Consider the following 26,838-nt stretch of genomic DNA (forward strand, 5'->3'; position numbering starts at 1 on the left):
ATATATATATATATATATAAAACGTTATATACACTAACTGGTGCTTCTGTTTTCAGTCTTTAGCTGTCATGTGAATCCTCCACCTTCAGTTTCTTAACCGTTGGCTTTCTGTTGGGGGGAAAAAAAGAGAGAGAGAAAAGAATTCCTATCTGTTAAAACAAATATTTTAAAAAACAACCCCCCCAGGTAACAAACAATTGCTTTAGTCTGTTTTATAGAAACCTGGATAAACTCCGGCTCCATAGGCTTAATGGTTCTGAAGGACAATTTTTTTTTCCTTTTTAGTTCTTAAATGAATTATAGTAGTCCAATTGACTTTTGTTAAGTGATGAGCCAATTTTTTATCTACAGCAAATCACATTCCACTAATTCATAACAGAGAATGGAGCAGACACTTATATTTAAAATAAACAAGAAAATTAAACTAACAGAGAAGTCTGCGGCAATGAGTGTTGACCCAGCGACCTGACTAGAACGGTAGGTAACCTTCGCCTGGCTCTGACAGATGTTCTGCAGTATTTATTCTCTATTAATGGAATGGAGCTATGATCACATGACTGCAAAACAAAAAAATGCTTTAACGATATTTTACAGTTCACTGAAAAAAAATTCGAACAATTTCTGTAATAGTTATCGGCCTACAAAAGCTGGTGTGGGCATAAATTGCAGAGTTTGTTTTTGTTTTTAAGGGTTTTACGGCGCTTGCAACATGTTAAGGTTATATCAGCGCCAGTAAAAAGGAAGAAAATGGGATAGTAAAAAGTTCTAGAATTACAATTAAAGCACCCAAGAGAAAGTAAGACAAAGGGGAACTGGGAACAAATAGGGATCAGATGTAGATTCCAAGAGCATACCACCAATGTACTTAATTTGAGATCACCTAAAAGTCTCATCCAGACACAAGCACAGGTCCCAACTAAGAGGGATACACTCAAATGTTTACCAATCATATAATATAATATGCAAACTAAACATAATACAATGCATAACAGAGAGATGATTTACAAGGAAAAAAATATCATCCCCCAAAACAATAACTATGCATTTGACTGTTCCCCTCCCAGCCAGGACTCCGGAAAGGGCCAGGACAAAACCAAGTAACCTCATTCCAAGACAAAGACAGAAAGCATGTTGGAAAACAGATATAAGGAGATAGAAGACACAGTATGTACCTCCCTGCCCGCAATGGGAGGTCAGGATCCTAAATTGCAGAGTCTGTGTGGCTCGGAAATGATATTTTTGAATTTGAGAATATTTTTGTTGTAAATATATTATTGTTACAGAAAAGGTGTGCAGTGCTTTCCTACTTTTGATGACAACAAAGCTAACTAAAATTCTAACTGGAATACAAATAAAATGCGATTTACATTGGCTTTTTGATAGACAACTAACTGGTAATCAAGTATTTTGTAATCGACTTTTTCGTAATCCAGGGATATACTTGTGATGAACAAAAAAGTATGTTTATAAAAAATAAAAAATAACAACAAAAACAAACCAAACTAGTATTTGAATGCTTAACTGAAGAACTTACATATTTTCAGAGCCTTGCCTTTTGACGGATTTTCCTCCAGTTGCCGGACTGTGAGAGGCATCTGTGGAAAAAATGAATGGTTGACATCCTTTACCTTTTCTATCCAACAGGAAATATAAAATACACTACACCATCATACTATACAAATTTAGATATATCCCAGTTATAGAATAAAGAACTATTGACCCTTGGCCTAAATGAAATAATTTTCTCCCCATGAAATTTACAAAGAAATCAATCTCATAAAATTTAATCAATTTTAATACTCATAGGTAAAAATGAATAAGGCAAAAATTAATTTTTCTACGTGCAAATGCTAGATTATTTTTGAGCATTAATTGAAATATTTTAAAACTTCTTAAATCTTGCAACATTGTAAATGTAGAAATAAAAGAAATATTTGATTTCAAAGTTGTTCTAAACAGACTGTCCATACCTTGTAACCACCTGACTTGTGTTGCTGGACCGTAACCTTTCTCGTTTCGGGCAGCAATACGGAAGATGATGGCAGGTTTAGTAGTGTAATCGATATGGGCAGAAGTCAGGGATGTGTTGTTCACCACACAAGATGGCAGGGGTCCACAGAACACACGGACGAATGCAAGCTGGTTTGTTGTACCTGGTTTAACTTCAGGCTGGGAATTTTGATTGTTGCGAACGGCTAAGTACACAGAGTACTCAATTATCTTGCCGGCAGTATTTTGAGGTGGCTCCCAAGATAGATGTGCACCGTCTCCACTCTGAAATGACAGCAACATTTCAACATCAAATAATATAATATAATATAATATAATATAATATAATAAAAGCATTATACGGACACACAAATAAGGAGTTTCACAGGGCTTGTTATGGTTTAAGGTGAACTAATGGGAAAATGAGGCAATTCTATTACAATTACAGACCTTATTAGAGTATCGCTGCACCTACAACACAAATAGCAGTTGGCTACAGAAGCACTTGTAACAAATATGGGTCATTTAACTCCTTGAAGAAAGTAATCAGATGATATTATAGAATTGGATAAAAGGATCATTAAAATTTAATGATTAAAGAAAAATATCTTAGTTCACAAGGGAGGTCAGAAAATACACTGAAATCATGGGGGGAAAAAGATACGAAATTCTTTGTTGATAAGATTTTGATTTAAATTGTCCCTGTCTGCGCGTTTGTCCCTTATTGAAATAATTTTTTAAAAACACATTTGAGCTTCGCGTCATTAAACGCCATCCTGTCAACATCGTGGAATTCTTCTAACCTTGCTGATCTTGATGGCAGATGGAGCTCCAGGGAAGCCAGGCAGACATGTCTTGAAAGCAGACACCTCACTGAAAGGTCCTCTCCCACAGGCATTGATCCCTGCCACTCGGAACTTATAGGCAGTTCCTGGCTGGAGTTCCTGCCTCTTCAGCACACTGTGGTCTGGCACGTTGACGACATCAATGTCCTGAAAAAAACGTCGCTATATTAAAAATGGATGTGATTGACCTGTCACAACACTTTCATAATGGTCTTATCTAAAAGGAATATTTCAAGGCTTGCCTTGGCTTGACCCTGGCAAGTCCTGTAAATTAGCCTTTACGATAGAGATATCCCTTTCAGATCAAATATTTTAGTTTTAACCTGTTATAGGTAACTTAGTAGGCCATATATCATCACTCTCCCCCATTATCTAGTTGATTATAACTTTTTTTAAAAACTAGAGCATTTAAATAGCGCAATGCAATATCCACTAAACGTGCTCAAAGCACTTTACATGGGGCCCCTAGCCAACAGCATCACTTAAACATATAAGACGAGACACGACACCTGTTAGGCGATGATACTTTTTTCTCTTTTCGATGGAGACAATGCTGTTAATGGCCAGGTATTCATTTTACACCTGAGTACAGTGACAGAATGTGAGTAAAGAGCCTTTTCCAAGTACTCAACTATGCGCTAAGCAAGGCGTGAACTCAGGACCTTTCAATCCGAAAGCGAGTGTCATAAAACAAGACCACAGAGCCGCAGACCTCTTTTCATTTAAGAAAACAAGGAAAGCAATGTGACATGGACTCCAGTAAAGTCTGCATTGCATTTCTGTGACAGCCCTCTTGATGAAAATGGCAAGAACTCATGACAACTTAAAATAAAATCATAAACCAAAAAAACAAATCACAAAACCAATTCTATAAAAGTCTTACATCTCCATTTGCCTGACTATTCTCCGAAGGAAGATGGTAGTGAGAGACGGTCGTGGTGGTGGTCTTGATGAAGCCCACATCAAACCACTGTTGCCCTTCCCTCTTCACAGGTATCTTTTCTTGTTTGATGGCTGTGTTGTTGGCACTGGCTTGTAAGACATTGGGGACCTTGGGGGCTGCGACATGGGCTGACGACATGGCAGCTGATGCCAGAGTTGTAAGTGGATCTGTAGAAACATTATTTGTTCAGCAATCACATTTACAAAGGAACAAAAACGGACAAAACAAAAAAAATCCCAACAAAAAACAACAAAAAAGGTCCTTCACAAAAATAACTCAACCCCCATACCAAAAGAAATATTTGCAGCTTTGCAGCCGGAGCCAAAACTCTATGAATTTTTCGCAATACTAAGCATGTCTTTTATTCCCACCTATAAAACATGTAAAACTTTTATCTCAACCCAGTTACCCGGGTATTGCAAGTCTTATGAAGGAAAAATCAATATGTTAAAAAGGTATGGCCGCCGTCTAAGGCATTACCTGTGACATCCCCAGCATTATTGGCACCAGCAGCTACGACGGCAGACAAAGCTTGGGCTACTGCTTCGGCACCAGGATCATGTGGCTCGTCCTTTGGATCCAGTAGTCCATTGTGTCCTTGATCCATTGGCTGATGCTGCTGAGGGTGGCCTTCCTCTGGCTGCTGGTCTTGGAGATGTTGACCATCTTCTGAAGCGCCAGTTGCCTGATTTTGGACCGATTCCAATATGCCTGCTAATGCATTTGCCTATTTTTAAAAACAGTAAACTAACTTGTGTTAGGTCAATGATATCTAAAAAATTTTTTAAATCACACATCCAATCCAACTATTCAAAACGTAAAAAAAAAAAATTTGGGGGGAAAACCCACAAAACGTTTTATGACAATTCTTTAGTGATTAAACTGTTTTCATAGATTTAAAAAATAATAAAATAAATCCCAATAAATAATAAACAGTTTCCATCAAAGTTTCTTGGAGGCTTGCCAATATTACAGACAGCAAAGCATTTATTATATATCTTATATGGAAGACAAGAATGAAAAGAATTTTAATAAATAAAACATAAAACACTTTTCAAAACACTAATATATATATATATATATATATATATATAATATATATATATATATATATATATATATATATATATATATATCACAATATTAGTTGTTCTTTGCCAAAACTTTCATCTAGATCGTGAATACATAATTTGTGCTCATTTAACCAAGAATCATAGACATAAATCAATCAAACCAACCTGTTGTTGCAAGAGTTCATTGGTTACTTCATCATCTGCAGATGCAGCATCTGTTGGGGCAGCCGCTTGTGTTGTGGGGATGTCTCCTTCTAAAAGGGCCTGGTTGGCCAGGGAGGCCAGGGGTTCTCCAGAATCTGCCAATGCTTCTAGAGCATGTTCTGCTTGCTGTTGCAGTTCAGCTTCCGACATTGGTTGATGCTGAACTCCTTCTACTCCCTCCATGGCGGCAGCAGCAGCATCCACTTCATTCATCTCACCAGTTACATTCTCCCCTGCACCAACGGGTTCCACTGCCTCAGCAGCTTCCATTCCACCAGAGGGCATATCCTCTCCCACACTTTGGTCCATGGGCTCGGGCTGTTCTGGCTCAAGACCTGTGTCCGCCATTTCACTTTCAACTGGAACTTCTCCCTCCAGAGCCTCCCCAGTAACACTACCACCTTCCAAATCTTGGTTCATTACAGGTGCTGATTCCTGGTTTGCCTCGCTGTCTTGCTGACCCTCCTCCTCTTCACCACCTCCCTCTTCATCATCTGCTGCACCATCAAATTGAGGTAATAAAAATTTGTCATTTTGAATATCACTAACAACTGTACCTAAATTTTTTTCTGAGCTTAAAACAGAGTTGTCGTAACTAAAAGTGATTCTACTACCAATTTGTTCATCTTCATCATCACTAATGTCCCATGATGCACCATCAAATTGTGGCACCTCAGCGGCTTGAGTTGTAGTGGTACTGGCTGCATCAAGAGCCTCTGCGGCAGCTTCTGCTTCTGCACTTATTAATGCTGTGGCTGCCTGGTCCCCTCCAGCAGCGACTGCTGTGGTTGCAGTATTACTGCTGGCAGCTAGAGCCTGAGTCACTGTGATGATTTGAGGCGTTACTCCAGAAGCTAAGCTAACAACCTGAGCTGATCCATTGGCTGAAGCGGTTGGAGTACCCACAACGATTGGCTTGGCCACTTGGCGAATTGATGATGGTAATGAAATAGTTGAGATGTTTCCTTTATTAGCAGGGGTTATGGTGATCTGGACGGGACCTCTAGCTCCAGACAATCCTGCCTGACCTGATGGCACTGTGACTATTTGACGGCCACCAAGAGTGCTACCAGCCACAGCATCTCCACTTGCCTGAGCAATCAAGGATATGGTGGAAGCGTTAGTGCCCACGACTCGCATGGTAGGTGAGCTCATGACATTTGGTGAAGCTGTGTTAGTTGCTGAGGTAGAGCCTGCAAAAACATCATTAAAAATTAAAAGGTAAATAAGAGACAATTAAATTAGTTACAAGTTTTATAGCAGACCTGGCTACTTGGAAAATTAAAAAATTCGTAGTATTTTAGGAGATAAAAATTGTAATTGCTATCGTTAACTTTACAGATCAATAATTTGCCCTTACAATGATTAGAAAACACTTCAAAATCGTTAAAAATTACATAGTCAAGCATCAACTTTAATTTTCAACACATATTAATGACTTAGAGATGCTCATGGAGTTCTGAAATTGGAGCCAAAATTTCGTAATTCTACACATTTTTCGTAGTACTAGGCAGGTCTGTATAAGAGACCGAGATTTGGTGAGCAACTCTGTAACTAAAGACAGTGAGGATCTATCATTGAACTAAATCTATCATTGATAACAATAGTCAATACAATAACCTATCTCTTTATAAAGAAGTTTATCATTCATGCTTAAGAATTCTTATTTTTATTTTCACATTGAGAATATGATGACTGGACTTTTAATTTCTTTACCTGCAGATAAGACAGTAATAACAGGCTTTCCAGACTGAGAAATGACATTTGTGGCTCCTGCTGTGTTAATAGCTGTCTTATTGCCTGAAAAAAAAAAAAGAAAAAAAAGAAAAGAAAACTAAATATCAGCTAAATAAAAGAAGAAATTATCCTTGCCGTCCTTCAATCACGTAAATGAGAATATAAATTTGAATGATACAAAGATCGAAACCTGATGTTTATAATCATTCATAAATTTGTATTTTTTGTTGCTCAAATTTTTTTTTTTAATTTTGGCAAATGATCTTAGTGGGAATCTATAAAGTAATTTTAGGCTTCAACATGACCTTTTAAAAACTTGAATAAGAGTTAATATGGAAAACTTGAGGTAGAGAGGATGACTGACACTCAGAAATCATGGTCATGCTTCATAATTTATGCAAAATATAGCATTAGTCGAAATCAACCTTCATCTGGGCATTATCAAAATTATCTGACAAAAATTATGATTCAAAACAACCTACCAGCAGCCACAGCACTGGCCACACTCTGTGGACTGACTACGATGAACTGGGTATTGCCTGTCTGGTGACCACCTGCCAACTTGGGCACGCTGGTGATGATCTTTGTGGGCTGGTTGGCACCTCCAGTGGTGCCTTTCGGGGCAGCAATGACGATGGTCTTGGTGCCCACTTGGGTGGTGGTTACAGAGCCACCGGTGTTGACCACTTGACCTCCTTTGGCCACCGATAACATGGAAGTTGGGATAGTGCGAATCATAGTCGTCAATGTCTTGGGTCCTGTCGTTGTTTGCTGTTAGTAGATAAAACATATAGAGGACTAGGTCATCCAAAACAAACAACAAAAAATTGTTAAAATGTATATGTCTAAATGCAATATTTCCACCCATATATCTAGGAATTTCCCCAATTTTCATCAAAATATTTTGTGTCAATACCTTTAAAATCATCATTATTTATTTATTTTGAAAAACTGTCGTAAATTTAAGCTATCATCAGTTTCACTGGGATAAATAATGAAAAATATTCAAAAAATTGAGGTTCTGTGTAAAAGGGCCAATTGTGGTAGAAGTCCTACAGAAACAGAATTGTATATAAACACAGACTGGTCTGACACGCTGTCTAATGCCATCTTGGCATGTAATATGTGGCAGACCTGGCAAATTGAAAACTTCAAATTTAGTAATTTTTATGTCATTTTTTAGTAATTCGAGAAGGAAATTCGTAATTTCTGAAATTGTGTACGGACAATCACATTATTATTATTATCATTATTATAGTAGTAGTAGTTCTTCTTATCATTATTATTATTATTACTATTTAAGTATTACTAAGAATTAAAAATTCGTAATTTTCCATAAAATTTCGTATTTGGCTATGAAATTTGTCTAAAATTCGTAAAATTACTACAAAATTTGGCAGGTATGATGCGGTGTGTATGACAGACAAATGTGAAAACAGTTCAAGCAAATGCTTTTAAGTACAGCCCTTTAAGTGGCAGCCCAGAAAATTGTCTAAAATTTTCTCACAGACAAACAGCATGTTAACGTAAAAGCGAAAAATGATGATGAAACGAGTAAAAAGATTGTGACAACACTGTTAGGAATCTGACGACTGAAAAAAAATTGTACAAAAAAAATACTCTAAAGAAAGTATATCAATCAAAGCCATGTTTCACTCACAGTTGGTTGGACACTACTGATTCCTAGAATGGTTGGCGTTTGCCCTGATGTTGACTGGGTGCTTAGAACTGTGGCTGGTTTACTGATGCCACCTGCTTGGGATGTCACCAGCTTTACGATTGTTGCACCTTGGGGCAAAGGATTCTTTGGCTGAAACAAAATTTAAAACAAAATAATTCTAAACATTCAAAAATAGACGTAGCTTTCAAATTTAAGAAAATGCAAGATTTCAAAACCTGAGAAAAATTATTTTGTCGAAATCCAAACCTAAACAAAATTATCTGGCCAGTGCTAAAGGAATACAGAAAAAAAAAATGCATGTATGTTGATAAAAGAAAAAAATTTAAAGAAAAAGGAAAGAAGTGAAGGGAAAGCAACAAATACAGAAAGAAAATAAAATTAAAGAAAGATTTAAGAATCAAACTAGTTTTAAATTTACTTAACTGATTAAAAAAGCAAATAGCAAAAAGCAAAAACAATTCATTCTCTTGACTCACATTAGCCATTGTCATTCCTTGAGTAGTCTTGACCAGGGTGACAATCTGTGACTGTCCAGCATTAGCAGTTCCTGCCTTGTGGACAGTGATGATCTGCTTGCCTGCTATACTGGTGGCAGCACCGGCTGCTGCTTTCAAAATGGTAGCACCAGACTGGCCCACGCGGACTGTCTGAGTGCCTGGTGACAACGTGGTTCCTGAAACAAAAGAAAAAATAACACTATGAACATGAAATGAAATATATCTTTGATAATAAACCAAAAGCAAATCTCAAATTATCTGTCTCGCCAGATCAAACCATTGATATAAAAATAAAGCTTCAGTAAGGGGTGTCACACACTTTAACATTTTTTCCACAACAAAACTGCACAGAAGTACTTCACAAATTATAATAGTTGAAAAGTAATCTCAAAAAATATTCTAGTGTCCAATAAAGAATCTCATACATAATCTGACTATAATTATCAAGTCTATGCTCGCCAAAATGGTCAAATATGCAGATAAAATGTATCAAACAAAACCATATAGGAAATAAAATATCTTTTATATTTTTTGACATACCTGGTAATTTTGCACCGACGGGTGTAACCTTGACACCCCCTGGAGTAACAATGGCTGGTGTGACAACCTTGATACCAGATGCAGGTGTGGTGGTGGCACTGGCAGGGGTCCCAGGGATCTTTTGAGTGGCTGCAGCAGCTGCAGCTAAAGCTGCAATGCCAGACATATTGCCAGCTGCTGTCTGGAAGGACAAATTAATATGTTAACAGTACAAACGAACAAGATATACAGCTTTTTTAATCAATAAAAATATTAAAATTTACTGTAGATTATAGAAACAATAAACGACAAAATAATAGTATGAACACGTAGATAGCATCATTTCCTACAATTTTACATATGATTGTTTTCTTTTTTTTTCTAATCTATGGAACAGAAAAGAGAGATATGAAAGATCATGTAAATGTGTTACGTTAATTTATAATAAAGATGTTCTTTAAGATATAAATATACACATGAAAATGTTTTAGAATGGATGGAGTCGAGTGAACTAACAATGGAAATATCAATCCACGTGCGAGAAAAATAGCAATTTCAGACTAGCCAAAAAAAAAAGAAAAAAAAAAAAAAAGACAAAAAAAAGGGGGTTTCTAAAACTCACTGTGACAGTAGTGACACGTTGGCCTGCGGGACTAGCGTTAGCAATTAGAGGGGAGGCTACCCTGATGGTGTTTGTCACTGGAGTAATTGTTACAGGGGCTCTAATGCGTGGAGTGGCAGTCACTGGCAAATAATAAGGAATGGAATTTAATTTAATAAGAATTAAAATCAGTCATGGGCGACAAACATCATTCAATCAATCAATCAATAAAAACATGCCATTTGGATTAATTGAAAAACAGAATAGATGTTAATTTTCTGAATCATTTTAAGAAATCTTCATTAATTACCGCTGTGCTAATTCTGGCCTGGGTAACAAAAAAAAATAAAAATTCATGAAAAAAATAAATACAATTTTAAAGTGGCTAGTAGAGGGCAACGCTTCCTTCTCTTGAAAAGTGTAAATCATTTACTGTTTTGGATAGGTGGAGAATATTTCAAATCCAAAACAGAAGAATTTTTAAAAATAAAAATAATTTCATTTGCTATATATACCAGTAATGTTGTCCTAAGGTTAATGTTTTCAATAGCAATTTTGACCCACCTCTTTAAGTGTCATGTAATATTTGAATCTGCTAAGGTATGAAATGCATTTACAAAACAAAATTTAACTCGAAGAAATGTATTTATCTGATTATTTCAATTGTAGTGAGCCACAGTGACCACTTCCATAAACAGGATGATAAAAGAGGGAAATAACCTTTTAATATCTTTTCAATTATTTGTGAGGCTGGCTGAGAAAACCCGGGAAGATGCGACGAAGCTTCGACTTCAGATGTGAACCAAAATCGAAGAAAAAGTGTTTCACACAGCAACAATTTTATTCCAAAAAAAATTCATAACTTGGGTCCTATTAGACATAAAAATAAAATTTTAAGTGATAAATGATCAGAAGGGTGCGGTCTAAATCACTGCATATATAGCTAAATTTATTAAATTTGAGCAGCTTTCCAGGTTTTCTCAGCCAGCCACATATATATCCTCACATTAATCATCAAGTTATAGTTATATCAGTATATTGAGACAGTTGTAACAGGGGACGAATTTTGGGCTTCACAGAAAGCAAGAATTTCACAGCTGTTACAACCCTCAAAGTATAAAACGTCAACAGTAAGAAAAAATGCCATGCTGATATAAAACCAAACCTTGTTGATACAAGTCAAGTGATAAAAAAGTCAAGTCAGTTTACATGGGAAATGGGAGGGGAATTCCATTAATGGTTGAAAACAAAACAAAAAGACAGATCATCATTATAGAATTTGAATTTTTTATATTTACTGCATGGATTTCAAAACTATAGCAGATTATCACTAATGTCCATGAAATGACGAAACGGCAAATGTAACAAATGCAACAATTTTCAAAACGACTGCTGAAAGCAAAACAAAACTGCAAAATAAATTTATTCAAAAAGCAAAAACATTAGTTAGGCAAGCGGAGCAAAAAAAAAAAATAATAATGATTCCAACACCATTCGTTTAATGATACCACTGAATCTTTTTTTTATATTAAATTTTCCATAATTTTTTTTTTAAAAAGAAAAGAAAAAAAAAATAAGAAAAAAAAAAAAAAAAAAGAACAAAAGAAGCTCAACTATCCAGAGACGGGTTAAGTAAAAATAAAATGAAGAAAAACCACCCAAAACCCAAAACAAACTAATCAATGATATCAAACCCAAAATGTCTATGGAAAAAAATGTTGCTAGTACAGTGGCAGCTCACCTTGAAACAAAAACAAAATAAAATAAAATTTTAATCGGGATTTTATAACTTGTTGAGAGAAATGCATGCGAGAGTGATTGAATTCATACTGCTACCTTTGAAGGTTTGTGGTGTATGACTAGCGGTCAATGGTGAGACCACATTAGACAGAGTGCGTATGGGAGTGCCTGGGAGAGGGAGGTATGGGTCAGTGGTGCTACATCATTATGTTTGTCTATTCAAATTATATTAGTAGGTTACAGGTCTTCTCTATGATGAATCATCTTTTATTAAAGAAAGAGGAACTTATTTGCACTCTAATATTATAAAGAACTAAAGAGGGAAAAAAAAAAAATTTAAATCTGACAGAACCTGTGTGCATGTAACAATTCAAGTCAAAGAGTAACTGAACACAAACAGAAATCAGTGCCAGTTCAAGTGCCAAAGAAACCTTTTAAGACCACAGTAAAACAATTCTGATTATAGCATTATAGAAAACAATCTCATCTCATGTAGTTCCATATCTGAAGCAGACGTCGGAGGTCATCTTCCGCCAAGCTGATCTATCTCTTGCCAATTCTATTAAAGCAGCGCCACCTTTCTCAGCTTCATCTGTCCAAGTTCTTATCCCTTTCAAATACGTTATTCTTTGTCTTCCTCTTATTCTTTTTCCATTCATCTTTCCAGTCAAGGCGAGTATTTCCAAACCAGGGTGGCGGATAATGTGTCCTAAAAATTCCATTTGGCGTTTGATGATTTTTGTTATCAGTGATCTTTTTCTGTTTGCCATTTCTAAAATTTCTTCATTTCTTTTCCTTTCCATCCATGACACCCTCATCATTCTTCTGTAAAACCACATTTCCACTGCCTCCAGTCTTTTAACCATGGTCTTGTTTATGGTCCAGCTCTCACAACCATATAGCAGCACAGACAGTACATAGCAATCCAGGACTTTGATTTTTGTTTTCATGCTAATATTCCTGTTTTTCATAATTGTATGCAGCTGGTTGAATGCATTCTTCGCCATACCTATTCTTTTCTTTATTTCACAATCTGATTTTCCATTGGATGTTACATTGAAGCCTAAATATTTGAAACATTCAACTTGTTGTATTGTTTGTCCTCTGCTTGTTATTACACAGGCTGGTGGGTTATTATTTTTAGATACCGTCATACATTCTGTTTTAGATATATTCAGTTCCAGTCCCATATTTTCACTACTCCTGACTACAACATCCAGTAATTCTTGTAGTTCATGTTCAGATTCTGCCAGTAGAACCGTATCATCTGCATACCTCAGATTTGTTACATTCTTTCCTCCAATACACACCCCCTTCTTATGTTCGATATCTCTTAATATCATTTCACTATAGAGGTTGAATAAATCTGGAGACAAAACACACCCCTGCCTAACTCCTCTTCTAATAGGTGTAAAACTGCTTAGTTCGTTGTCAACACGCATTGCTGCTTCTTGTTCCCAGTACAAATTCCGTAATATTCTTAAATCTTTACCATCAATGTCCAAGGATGATAGAATTTTGAATAGTTTTTCGTGTTGTACTTTATCAAAGGCTTTTGAATAGTCGATGAAACACATATACAGATCTTTATTTACTTCAATACATCTTTCCATCAGCATTGATAATGTGAATATTCCATTTCTGGTACCCTTGTCCTCAACAAAACCAAATTGCATCTCCCCAATTTCAGGTCGTATTTTATTTCTTATTCTTAGTAAAATTATCTTCAAAAGAATTTTTGTGAGGTGGCTCATTAGGCTAATAGTTCTGTGCTGTTCACAATCAACTGCCCCTGGCTTTTTTGGTAGTGCTATAAAAATGGATCGTTTCATATCAGTTGGCATTTTTCCTGTGTCATACACTTGATTTAGAAGGTTTGTGATGAATTCAATCCCCATTCACCCAGGCCAGTCAAGGCTTCAATTGTTATGGCATCAGGTCCTGCAGCTTTTCCATTTTTCATGCTTTTCATGACGTTCCTAACTTCATCTTTCATTCTAGAAGGCCCTTCCAGTTCTTTTATCATAGGCATTTCTCCTCGATTATCAAAGAAAAGTTCTTCAATATATTCTGACCATCTGTTTAGAATGCAGTCTTTGTCCATGATGGTGTTTCCACGCTTGTCTTTGATGCATCCACTTTTAGCACCTGATTTAGTTTTGTTTGTCACTTCTTTGATTTTCTGATGGAAGAATTTGCCATTTTTTTCTTTGCAGGACATTATATAGTGACATTGTTCATTTATCCAGTCTTCTTTAGCTTCGTTGCATTTTCTTTTTATCTGCCTGTTCAGAGTCTTGTATTTTTCTTCCTGATTTTTGGCCTTTCTTCTCTCATTCATTAGTTCTAATATCTCTGGAGTAATCCATTTCTTCTTCTGCAACTTAAGTGTGGTTGGAACATTTTCTTCTAATGATGCAGCAACACTGTCTTTAAACTGCTCATATTTCTCTTCTATATCTGTTAGTTCTCCAAGCACTTCAAACTTGTTTCTTACTGATAGTTCAAATTTTTCTTGTATCTTCTTTACATCTGGAGCGGCAGGGATGGTTATAGGAAAGCATGGAACAACCAGGTGGGTGACAGTTTTTACTTATCTTGGGTTTTGTCTTTTGAAAGCTGTGTAGCAGTAGTATATTACAACAATATATACCTGTGTCATATGTTTGTTTGTTTGTTTTTGAGGGTTTTACGGCGCTTGCAACACATTTAGGTTATATCAGCGCCAGTAAAAAGGAAGAAAATGGGACAGTAAAAAGTTCTAGAATTACAATTAAATCACCCAAGAAAAAGTACGACATAGGGGAACTGGGAACAAATAGGGATCAGATGTAGATTCCAAGAGCACACCACCAATGTACTTAGTTTGAGATCACCTATAAGTCTCATCCGGACACAAGCACAAAATCCAACAAAGAGTAATACACTCAAAATAACAAATATAATAATACATAAGAGAGATGATTTACAAAGAAAAAAATATTATCTCCCAAAACAATAACTATGCATTCGACTGTTTCCCTCCCAGCTAGGACTCCAGCCAGGGCCCGGACAAAAACAAGTAATCTCTTTCAAAGACAGAAAGCATGTTGGGAAACAGATATAAGGGGATAGAAGACACAATATGTTGCCTCCTGCCCACTATGGGAGGTCAGGAACCCCACCCAGATGAAAAGATAAAACTTAGGTGCAGTTCCAATAAAATATCACTTGTATGAGTGTGTAGGACTGCCAAAAAGTGTTTGTATTTATTTTATTTTAAAACATTGGAGAGTTTTTAAAAGGTCATTAACAGCAAACAAAATACGTTTTATTGTCATTTATATCGAGGTCGAAAGATGAGAAATAACAAAATCACTTCAAAATCAACGACACTGCCTAAAAAAGACAAGGCATGAAAATAGGAGCTTGTGGTATTCAGTGAAAGATTTTGAAAGTTTTAAAATATTAAAGAAAGGATGTATCAACATGTAACAAAATTGGAATGATTTAAAAGAATCTGTTTGATTTCAAGGGAGAATGGAAATTCTACATATGAATTGAAGGCATGTCTGACACACAGACTGGCACACAATTACTGTGCAAACTGGCTATACATTTGTGGCACACAATTACTTGGCAAACTAAATTTATTCGCACCACCAAATCTCATTCATAACTTTGCAAAATTTACAAAGGGTTATTTTTAAGGGGTCTAGAGAAACTGTAGAGAAGCCAAACCAAAGATTATAATTGACACACAGCTATATTACCACTTGAAAAAAATCTCACCTGGAGCAACCGGTCTGATGATTCCACCGTGGGGCGTGACGGGCAATTGGGGTCTGGTCTGTGTTGTGGCAGCTGCAGCAGCAATCGCAGGAGTAGGTGTGGTGGCAGCGGCAACAGGCACAGGCGCTACAGGGGTGGTGGGTGTGGAAGGTGTTGGAGCAGGTGCGGAAATGGCTGGAGTTGCAGCGGATGTGGTGGCAGGGGGCATGTCATATTTCTGTAACTGGAGTAAGTAGGCATCAGCGGTGGGCACTGCACCCCATGATACTTCTAATGTATTGGTACTGGCACGAACAAGCTGGACTCTTGAAGGAGCAGGTGGTTTTTCTGTGAGATTAAATGAATCATTGAGATAAATAAATCAACAATGAAAGAATTATCAAATTAACAAATAGAGAAAAATCAGAACAAAAATATGAATAAACTTCAGAAATCAAGAGCTCACTTTTATCTCAATAAGGATGGCACTACGTGAATTACCTATTTAAAAAAAAAATCTGGAATACATTATTGTGAGTCAGTAAATCAGATAAATGACATAAATTACCATAAATTCAAACTCACCTGTTTCAAGGAACCACAGGTCTTTGAAACATACCTGAAAAAATGGAATACTTTATTACAAATTTCAGATAAACTTAATAAACTAGACAAAAGATGAGACTGGTAAATCATTAATCTACCCCCCTCCCCCTCCCCCAAAAAATAAAAAATAAAATAAAGACGGATATTTATCTTCAATAAATAACTATAAAAATTAATTAAATAATCAATTAGTTTTTTTTAAAAAGAGCAACCAAACCATGACCTCATCGGTCAAGTAAAGCTGCTTTGCAAAAACGAAGGTCTCAAATTCTTTCTCTCTTTTTATCATGAATGCCCCTAAACACGTAATATACTACTGCTACACAGCTTTCAAAAGACAAAACCCAAGATAAGTAAAAACTGTCACCCACCTGGTTGTTCCATGCTTTCCTATAACCATCCCTGCCGCTCCAGATGTAAAGTCGCGTGTTGATGGACACAGCACAATGGCCAGCTCTGGCACGAGGCAAAGCATCCTCAAATACTTCCATAGCAAGAGGCTCCCAAGTCATTGTATCTACAACAAGGTGTAGATGAAAAATGAGAGGCATGATGTAAACACACACAGTAACTTTTAATTGGATACTGGACCATTAAAACAGATAGAAAAAGACGGGGATCTAATTCAAATAATGTGTCAAGTTTGGTATGAGGTTGTGTATGGAAAAAAAAAAAAAGAGAGAGAGAGAGAGAGAGAGAGAGAGAGAGAGAGAGAGAGAGAGAGAGAGAGAGAGAGAGGAGAGAGAGAGAGAGAGAGAGAGGGGAGAGAGAGAGAGAGAGGAGAGAGAGAGAGGGGAGAGGGAGAGGGAGAGAGAGAGAGAGAGAGAGAGAGAGAGAGAGGAGAGGGAGAGGGAGAGGGAGAGGAGAGAGGAGGAGAGAGAGAGGGAGAGGGAGGGGGAGAGAGAGAGAGAAAGAGAGAGAGAGAGAGAGAGAGAGAGAGAGAGAGAGAGAGAGAGAGAGAGAGAGAGAGAGAGAGAGAGAGAGAGGATGTTACTAGAGAAGGGATGTGTAGTTAATAATTAGTATTGGGTTAAATAAAACATCAGAACTATTCCAAGTGTGTACTATTTTAGTCTTGATTCATACAGAGAAGAATACATAGCTTATTTTCTCACTCATTGAAAGACTACAGGGTCAGTCAGACAACCTCATTGTGATCCCCCAAGTAGTTGAGAGTAGAGGGTCTGCACGATAGACATAAAGTGTAAAGTTTGAAAGCCATATTTTTTGTGTGACTGGATGGCTCAGTGACTCTCTCTCTCTCTCTCTCTCTCTCTCTCTCTCGCTCTCTCTCTCAACAAGGAGGGTGCCATGTCAATTGAATCCTATTTTGGCTCTCTGACACTGTAATATTTTTATTATTATTTTATTCATCTAGCACTTCTCCATAGCCTAAATTTCTAATCGCTTTTCAAAGATTCTATGTTTTCAGTTTCCACATCTGATGAGCCAGAAAGCCTTTATCATTTTTACAACCTCACAAATCCATACACACATAAGATTAAGAGGCAAGCTTGCCAATTCAGGAGACAAAAATTTACTTAACTTTTCCGCAAGCACATCCACCAACCGCTACCTGTGCGTTGAACTCAAGTTAAAAGACATTAAGTACTTACTTTTTTTTTCTGTTTAGCATGGTTGGAAAATATACTGAGGCTTTTTAACATACTGAATTAGTAAAGATACTGAAAACTGGCAACCATGAAGGGGACAGATTTGCTTTCACCTACAATTTTGAATAGATGCATTCATGTTCCACTCACCGATATTCAGAGATGCCAGAGTGTTGGTACACTTCCATTCTTTCTCATGGGTGGCCACTTTGACATCATCCATAACAAGGGGCACCCAGCCACCAAAAACAAACATGCGGGACCCAATCACTGTGGCTGAGTGAAGGCTTCTGGGTAATGGCGGCATGCCAGATACATGTGGCTGCACCCAAGCCATTGTCTCGACATCCAGCATCCACAGATCACCCAGACGACAACCGCTCATGCCTCCATAGATAAGAAGTCTAGGACGGCGGCCATCTTTTTCAATGTAAGCAGCTGCAGAGTGAGATTCTCGTGGAGGTGGTGGAATGCCAACAATGGAAGGTAAATCCCATGCCAGTAGATTTGATCCAGGCTTCATTTCCAGTGTGTACAAATCATTTAAATAGCTATATAGGTAGGATTTAAGAGAAGAAAAAAAATTTGTTTTAATTAACTATCCTATTCAAAACCTACAGAGAAAACGAAAAAAAGTGATAATAGGAATTAACAAACGTAATATAAACAATGCTCAAATAATTTGTGGCAAATTTTGTTGAAAATTTAATTTTAAAAAGCAAGAAAAAAAAGCAAGGTAAATTTAAGATATTTCCTTCAACTTCAATACATGAAACGTGATTAACCCTATTTTCACCCCTTGAAAACGCATCCTATTTTATGCTTTTGGGGTGCAGATGCACCCCCTAACAGGCACATAGAAAAAAACAGGAATATTCCGATTTTCATCCTGTGGGGTGCAACTGCACCCCCTAATATTTTAGTAGCAAATGAGAGAAACCTCCTATTTTACTCTTTGGGGTGCAAATGCACCCCATCTTTACATCACTAGTTTCTATACATTTTATACTATTTTGACTTATTACTGAATAGAGACAAAACTCCACCAACTTATTCGGCAACATATTCAAAAATTATCTGGCAACTTATTAGAATTATTCACCACTTCCTGTTCCTGGATTCCTCCTTTTCTCTCAACACTATTCAAAACACAAGGCTGACCTGACTTTCAATCTAACAACATCCTGATTAGGTAAGTAATTACCATTTTTAAAGTATGATTCTAAGCTTTGTTTTACCACTAAATATACTTTACAAAATCTAGATCTTATCAAAATGTAAGCTTTAACTGATTCCTGTAAATATGAAGTTCCCAAAAATGTAAAGCTATAATCTAGATCTACATTGTTTTGTCACTCACCATTGTTATTTGTAATGCTGTCAAACCCTATACTATAAAAACTGTTGAAAATCATTAGTATACACATGCTTTATAATTTATAATACATATTGTTACCATTAATTGTAATTCTGTCAAAACATATAAAAACTGTTGGAAAACTTTAGTATACATGCTTTATAATTTATAATACATATATCATCATCATCTTTTAAATTGCAAATGCTTGTATCCAGATCTAATAGATTTATTAAAACTTTTGAAATGTGTTATCTATTCTTGCAGGGCATGTTTATGATTATAAAGATAAATGGCAAGTTCTAGGACTAATCTGTTTGAGCGCTTCGACAATGAACAAGAGGAATTGGTATACACTGAGCTTCAGCCTGTTGCCCAACAACCAAGTTCTTCATCTGATGTTGGTGGTGATATGGATGAATTACTGGATGATATGGGAGAAAGCAGAGATGGTGAGTTGTTTTTTTTTTTTGTGTGCTTACTTTCATTGACACTATTGCAGATTTTACTTTATAACGAGAGGAAGTACAATTTTCAGTGTATCAATCCTGCATTTTATTTCAAAATTCCCTTGATTTATTATTATGATGATGTCATAGATGTCCTGAATGGTGTGAATAATGATTGAAGGTTTCGATTGTCAGGCTTAATTACATTTAAATCACGATTCTATCGTGTGCAGTTTTCACCTAGAAATAAGTAACTGTGATGCGTCTCGAGCAGCACCACAACTAATCTCTAGGTGAAAACTGCAACAGTCAGTTCAAAACTGACACATGTTCTTAGATTAGAGTTTGGTTCTGGTGAAACCTAATCTTGTCGTTAAGGGGTAAAAGATATGATGAGGAGAAGGATCAATATAAAAGCAATACTAATAATATACATTTCACCAATTTTCATCAGATCCAGATATCAATTGGACTCCAGATGATGATGAACTTGAAGCTGATGACAATGCACACTCATCCGATGAAAGCAGCGACGGGGAGGAATATCCCGAGATCCTGAACCAATCAGACCCAGAAATAGAAGTTGACGAAGAAGAGGAAGACAGTGATGAAACTCATTTGGGTAATTCTGTATCATTGCCAGCATCTAGCAATGTAGTTTTGAGCAAAAAGGGGATATTATGTGGAGTAAAGTACCGGTGTCCCAGGTTGGGAGAACACCTACAAGAAATGTTTTTAGGCCTCCCAACGTAAGACATCCGGCAAAGATAGATTCAATTGTGTCAGCCTTTAAGATGATTTTCACTGCACAAATAATTAGTGATATTGTGAAGATGACAAACTTAGAAGGAACAAGAAATGAAGGTGTGCAGTGGAAGAATGTAGATGTTATAGAAATGACAGCATTGCTAGGCCTTTTTATTCATTTGGGTGCGAGAAAGCTTGGTCTTTTAGCAGTGGCAAAGATATGGAGAGGAGCTTCGGCAGACAATGTTGCAATATGCACAATGAGCATGAAACGATTTGTAAAACTCTGCATCAACTTGCGCTTTGATGATAAAAGGACACGTGCTATCAGGCGAGTTAGGGATATATTTTCACCAATTAGGGATCTCATGAACAAAATCAACAAGAATTTGCAACTTTCATACATTCCCTCAGAATGCGTAACTATAGATGAACAGCTTGTTCCGTGGAGAGGACGGTGCCCATTCTTGCAATACTTACCGAGCAAGCCAGATAAGTATGGGATGAAACTCTTTCACATATGTGACAGCAAAACAGCTTACCCTCTCCAAATGATACCGTACATGGGTAAACATGGAGATAGGAAAACAAACCTTGGGAGGGAGACTGTAAAGGAACTGGTAGATCCTTACCATAAAACTGGCAGGAACGTTACATGTGACAATTTTTTTACTGATTTAGAATTAGCAGAGCACTTGTCTAGAAGAGGTTTGTCAATAGTGGGGACAGTCAGGAGAAATAAGTCATTTCTACCATCATCGTTTCAGACAGGAAAAGAACTTGAGAAATTTGACAGTGCCTTCCTATTCAAAGATGGTGCAAGCATTGTGGCACACAAATCTAACCACAAGAAACATGTTGTTGTACTGAGTACGATGCATCATTCTCCTGACATCGACCAAGGAACGAAAAAGAAGCCAGTGATGGTGAGATATTATAATAAAACCAAAGGAGGAGTCGACACATTTGACTACATGTGCCACAGTTTTTCTTGTAAAAGGAAGTCAAGAAGATGGCCCATGGTCCAGTTTTACAACTTGCTGGATACAGCGGCTGTGGCAGCCCATATTTTATACAAGACTGTTCATCCAGAAGACACCAAATCATACAAAGACAGGGGCCATTTCAACGAACTGTTAGCAAAGGAACTTCTTTTTGAACATTTGACAAGAAGAATGACAATGTCGAAAACAACAAGACGGGTGAAATTATCATATGAAATAATAAAGATGGAATGGAATCTCAATGATGAAAGAGAATCAGCAACAAGACCTGAGATTGAAGGACAGAGAAAGAGGAAAGCATCAAGCCAAGGAAGATGTGAAATGTGTCAGAGGAAGAAGGACAGAAAAATAAGGGAAACTTGTTCAAAATGTAAAGCATTTGCTTGCAAAGACCACAGTAAAAGCTACAAAGTGTGTGACCATTGTGCAGAATAGATGTGTACAGTGTAAGTATAGGTCGATAGCAAGATTGAGATGGTGAGGAAAATTTTAACAATAAGTATGAGTACATGTCATATGGTATTGTGCTGACAGCGATTGATGACAAGAAATTGGAAATACAATGATTGATGTTTTATTTTGATTTGTTCTACTGTATAGATTTGAGTGTACTGTAGGTACATGTTTGAACCTTTTTGTTTTTAGTTTGAAAGTTTTCAATGAAATTCAATAATTAAACCCACTAATTTGTTTGTTTTTCGATTTCCAAATAAAACGATTGATTGCCTATTGCTAGTCAAAAATATTGTCCTTCATTCTATTTCAAAATTGTGAAAACACAGTGGAACACTGACAAATGGTAATTTCCAAGATGATAAGTGAGTAGGTACAGCATGTTTGTATTGTTAGATATATGTATATATACAGTGTATATATATATATATATATATATATATCTATATATCTAACAATACAAACATGCTGTACCTACTCACTTATCATCTTGGAAATTACATATGGTGTGCATTAGCAGCATTAAAAAAATATAATTGACAAACTCATATGACTAAATAAAATACAGAGCTTTTAGATAGCACGATATCCACCGAGGTGCTCAAAGCGCTTTACAAGGGGTCACAGACCAACAGCAACACACAACATAAGACGAGACAAGCAGCCTGTTAGGCGCGATACAATTTTGGTGAGGACAAGGACTGGCCAGTGTACTTGGTTTTACACATCAGTGGGGTGTGGAAAATGTGTGTAAAGACCATTTCCCAAGGAGTCAACTTTGCACCGCCAGAGCGGGATTCGAACCCCTGACCTTCCGATCACGAGTCGTAGCGTCTACCACTACCACTAGACTAAAAGCCACACACTATACATGTGTGTATATATAAATATATATATATATATATATATATATATATATATATATATATATATATATATATATATATATATATATATATATATATATATATATATATATGGATTCAAACTCACGCAGTATGAGAACATTACATACAATCTAACACAAATATATACAGGCAGTTTATAAAAAAAAATGTGGGCCTTCTTTATTGAAAATCACATAAATTACAATTAGTAATGCATAACTTGTGACGATAAGAAGAAATCCATATTTTGCCATGGTCAGAGGCCTATATTTTGGTTATTCTGCTAATTTGGTGTGGGCAACCTTGAGTACATATCAAAAAGTATCTTATTTATAATAATCTACACCAGAAAATGGTAATTTATATGGCCAGTTGCTATTCTACTATAGACAAATACATGGGGTGCATATGCACCCCAAAGGATGAAATAGGAGGTTTCTGGTTATTTTCTCTTTGTTTATTAGGGGTGCAATTGCACCCCAAAAGCGTAAAATCTCAAATTCCATGGGAGGTCTTCTGGTGTGAGTAAACGATGCACGTGAGAGGTATAAAATTTGGGGAGGTGATTTAAGAGGTCAATTTAGGAAAAGTCACAAAATTTCAGGTTTATAGGTCAAAAATTGTAGATTTTAGAGCCAAAAAACATAGCATTGGGGTGCGTTTGCACCCCAGAGGTGAAAATAGGGTTAAATAATTCATTAATTGTTCATAGTGATACATACCGGGGAATATTATTCTTTGGGTCTTCACTATCATTTGCCAAACCACCAAATAAATACCCTTTGTTGCCAAGCATCGTAAAGCTGTGACCTAAAGAAAATGTAATTTTTAAAGTTAAGAAATAAGGTAATTCGTAGGTATATCACTATATCATTTTTGTCATTAAAAAAAAAAATTTTAAATCCCAAATCCAGACATTATCTAAGACCAAAGACAAATAATTCACGACTCAGGAATGGATACTCTCAAAAGACATATCCAGACCCGACACAGGTAACATCTGAATATTCTTTGAAAAAAAAAAAAAGGTGTGAAACCCAAAAAGATTTTTTTACTTTCTTTTATGAAATATCCCTTTAAAATGGTTTTGGAAAGGATAAAGTTCAGTTCAAACAGGTTGCACGTCCCATTGATTACAAAAGTGAAAATAGTTTGACCAATCTTTGTCGAGAATTTGGTTTGAAAATCCCTTTAACAGCTTTAAAAAAGAACAAAATACCAAACACAGCACATTTCGGGATCAAAACCCTTCGCCCTCATCAACCAACAACTTTAAACAATGAAAACATAAAAAAATATATCACAAAAAAAACAGATAACAGCAGTGAAACATTCAGCTCATTTGGTATTTTGTTCTTTATTTGAAGCTATTATATTTTTTTTTGTATATTACTTTTTAGTCTAAGCTTCTAGCAGCTTATTATCATTTTTAAAATCCTGAATCTTCAGGAAAAAATACAAACTTGGCCCCTTAAAATATGAAACATATCAATTAAATCTGTGTAAGAGGCAAACTTACCAAGTCTGGGACAGGGAGGGGGTCCAGCCCTCGGGGACTTGGGCTTGAGCCTCTTCCACTCCCAACGGGAGGCTTGAAGCTCATACAACTCATTGGAGTACTTGCCATACTCCACCATCCCCCCAAACACCAGGATACGGGTTCCATCACAGATGAATCCATATGCAGCACACCCTGGAGGTATGTCACCCCTCACAGCAGGTACAAACCATTGATTGGTTGCTGAATTAAATGAATTTGCAATTAGAATAACAATAATATTAATAATATTAATTAATAATAATTACTAATAATAATAATAATAATAATAATAATAATAATAATAATAATAATAATAATAATAATAATAATAATAATAATAATAATAATAATAATACAACTCTGCAGTGAACCCTCATTAATGACTATATTTTTAAGTCTAGTAGCGCGCAGGTCCAATATTGAGGACGAGCATAACTGAGTCAGTGGGGCGACGGTCCAGTATTGAGGATGAGTTGGCTTTGAGGACAAGATCAACCCCGTTTATGAATGGAGTTGTTAACCTTTCTATATTTAGAAATGCAGTAAAAATTTAATTGATTCTGATTGGTCAATAATTTAGCTATGTCCTTCAACTTGTTGAAAACAAGTTAGTGGCCTTTCAAGTCATAAACGAAGCCAACAAAGAGCCCCCCCCCCCCCCTACCACGCTGTTTTGCATGCTCTGGTCATCTGTTACATCTCAAACAAAGGACACAAAGAAATAATGTTACCTACGTGTGTGTGTGTTTGTAGAAAATTCCTTTATTACATGTGTGCATCTGTACGTGGGCTCTTGGTGTGTATATGCGTGTGTTAGACGAAAACTAGGCTAATGTGTGTAGCAATAAAGTGTAAAGCCTTGCTCCCTCTCATTCCACCACTCAATTATTCGTAATAGAAAGATAACTGTTGCAGGTTTCATAAATTCTTACTAAGTTTGCTCTCTCAATAAATATCTTATTTCCCTTTAAGAAAATGTAAAGATTGTACCATAATCATTGCTATTAGCTCAAAAAAGTATATTTTCTGGGATGGCTGTAAATATTGAAAAACTGCTAGGCGAGCTGCCATTGTTTCAACTGATCAGCTGTAGCAACAACTAGGCACTGTCCAGTGTAACTTCCGGAATGCAAGGCCGCGTCACTTGAGTTAAAACAGTCACGAAAAGAGTTAGTTTTTTTTTCATTTTTAACATCTTAAAGTTAAAGGACAGTCAAATAGCTTCACACAAAGCTCAAAATACTTTGCAGTGGTTCAATAATCTCAATGAGAAAAGTTATTATTTAAGTTGTTTTTTTTTCAAATTATAGGCCCAACAACCTTGTGTGGTAAATATGATATGGCCCCCACGCACCATCCCATATAAAAAATAATTAAAAGAAAAAAAGAATTGTTTTTAAAAATCAAATTTAAATGAAATTTTAATTTATTTATGGCAATTTATGGGTTGAGGAACTGACTAGATATGTCAGATGCGTTGAAAACTGCTATGTTGGACGGCACAAAAAAAAAATAGAATTGAAAATGAAAAAAATGAAATAAAAGAGAGAAATTGGTAAAGAAAGAAAAATCAGAATCATTGTGATTGTTAGAGTTAGAGCCTGCGTTTCCCGTTGCCATAGTTACAGTAAAATTTGTAGAAGTGGGCGGTGGTTTTCTGATATTTTCAGCTCAAGATCTTTTTGCATAAAAATCAATGAGCTGGTATCACACAATTTATTTTTAAAAACTATCAAAGCGAGAAACGATTACTGAAAATCAATTGCCATCACCAGGCCAGAAAGAACTTATTTCCCCGGCAGATTCGATCTCGGCAAAATCAAAGTGGCTGGCGTTGTCTCACTAAATCTCTATGTTTTCGAAATTCCGCGAGAAATGGGGCTAAGAAAGACGCCATTTTGATTTTAGCGTTACCGATTGGAATTTTCAATTTGAATCCGCAGCCAAAACAGAATAAATGGAAAGAAGTGGTTGATAGCTTTGAAAGGGGAAGGAAAAAATGAAGCATGAATGATTGTGAGATTGCAAATGTTAGTTCATAATGAAAATTGGGGCGGTTTATTTAGCTTTATATATTCAGTAGGGCGCCGCCATTTTAACTTTTTTTCTTTCATACTTTTCGCACAAAAAAAAATCATAAACAGTATAAAAGCAACTCTTTGAAATGATAACAGATTGAAGTATAGTGAATTCTACATAAAGCGCAAGATAAAATGTCTTGAAAATATCGATGAATGCACTTAAAACAGGAGATGAGAGCGTTAAAATACATGAGAGTAATAAGCAGTTTATATTTTTGCAAGGGCCGCGCAAAGCGAAACTATGGCGGCCATTTTGAGAATGGAGATACTCTAGCCGAAGACAAAAAACTTACACGTATTATAAACATGGAGTTCGTCAACAATCCCTTCATTTCCACCACCGAAAACAATCATCAAATCCTTTATGGAAACAGCACGGTGACCATGACGAGGTCTTGGACATGGCCCTGATGTATTGGTTACTCTCTTCCATTTCAATATGGGAGCCGCCATATTGAAAACACAACTATAATTTTAATGATGCCCGTATGTAACAACATCATTAACATATCATGTGACTAT

General features: G+C 36.3%; 2 protein-coding genes across 4 annotated transcripts; one reads left to right on the top strand and one right to left on the bottom strand.

Annotated features, from left to right (window-relative positions):
* LOC144975110 (host cell factor 1-like) lies at positions 1–26,838 on the bottom strand. Of its 2 annotated transcripts, XM_078918845.1 has the most exons (21): positions 26,610–26,838; positions 24,215–24,436; positions 23,418–23,505; positions 17,949–18,349; positions 16,557–16,702; positions 16,165–16,198; positions 15,601–15,927; positions 11,926–11,997; positions 10,111–10,232; positions 9,510–9,690; positions 8,949–9,145; positions 8,452–8,601; positions 7,274–7,562; positions 6,771–6,854; positions 5,016–6,247; positions 4,258–4,504; positions 3,718–3,944; positions 2,793–2,981; positions 1,971–2,274; positions 1,535–1,595; positions 1–108 (listed from the first exon to the last, which is right to left on the bottom strand). In XM_078918845.1, exons 1-21 carry the CDS (start codon positions 26,767–26,769, stop codon positions 60–62), a joined length of 4,782 nt encoding a protein of 1,593 aa, XP_078774971.1. In that variant the 5' UTR covers positions 26,770–26,838; the 3' UTR covers positions 1–59. The 2 variants fall into 2 exon arrangements, with proteins under 2 accessions (XP_078774971.1, XP_078774972.1); XM_078918846.1 differs by lacking the exon at positions 11,926–11,997 and having other exon boundaries at positions 26,610–26,785.
* Positions 18,593–20,360, top strand: LOC144975109 (uncharacterized). Of its 2 annotated transcripts, XM_078918843.1 has the most exons (3): positions 18,593–18,990; positions 19,423–19,607; positions 20,059–20,360. In XM_078918843.1, exons 2-3 carry the CDS (start codon positions 19,448–19,450, stop codon positions 20,355–20,357), a joined length of 459 nt encoding a protein of 152 aa, XP_078774969.1. In that variant the 5' UTR covers positions 18,593–18,990; positions 19,423–19,447; the 3' UTR covers positions 20,358–20,360. The 2 variants fall into 2 exon arrangements, with proteins under 2 accessions (XP_078774969.1, XP_078774970.1); XM_078918844.1 differs by lacking the exon at positions 18,593–18,990 and having other exon boundaries at positions 19,007–19,607.

Source organism: Berghia stephanieae, chromosome 6 (assembly GCF_034508935.2).
Source record: "Berghia stephanieae isolate SIO BIC M18660-M18661 chromosome 6, UCSD_Bste_1.3, whole genome shotgun sequence".
In the NCBI taxonomy this organism is placed as follows: Eukaryota; Metazoa; Mollusca; class Gastropoda; order Nudibranchia; family Aeolidiidae; genus Berghia; species Berghia stephanieae.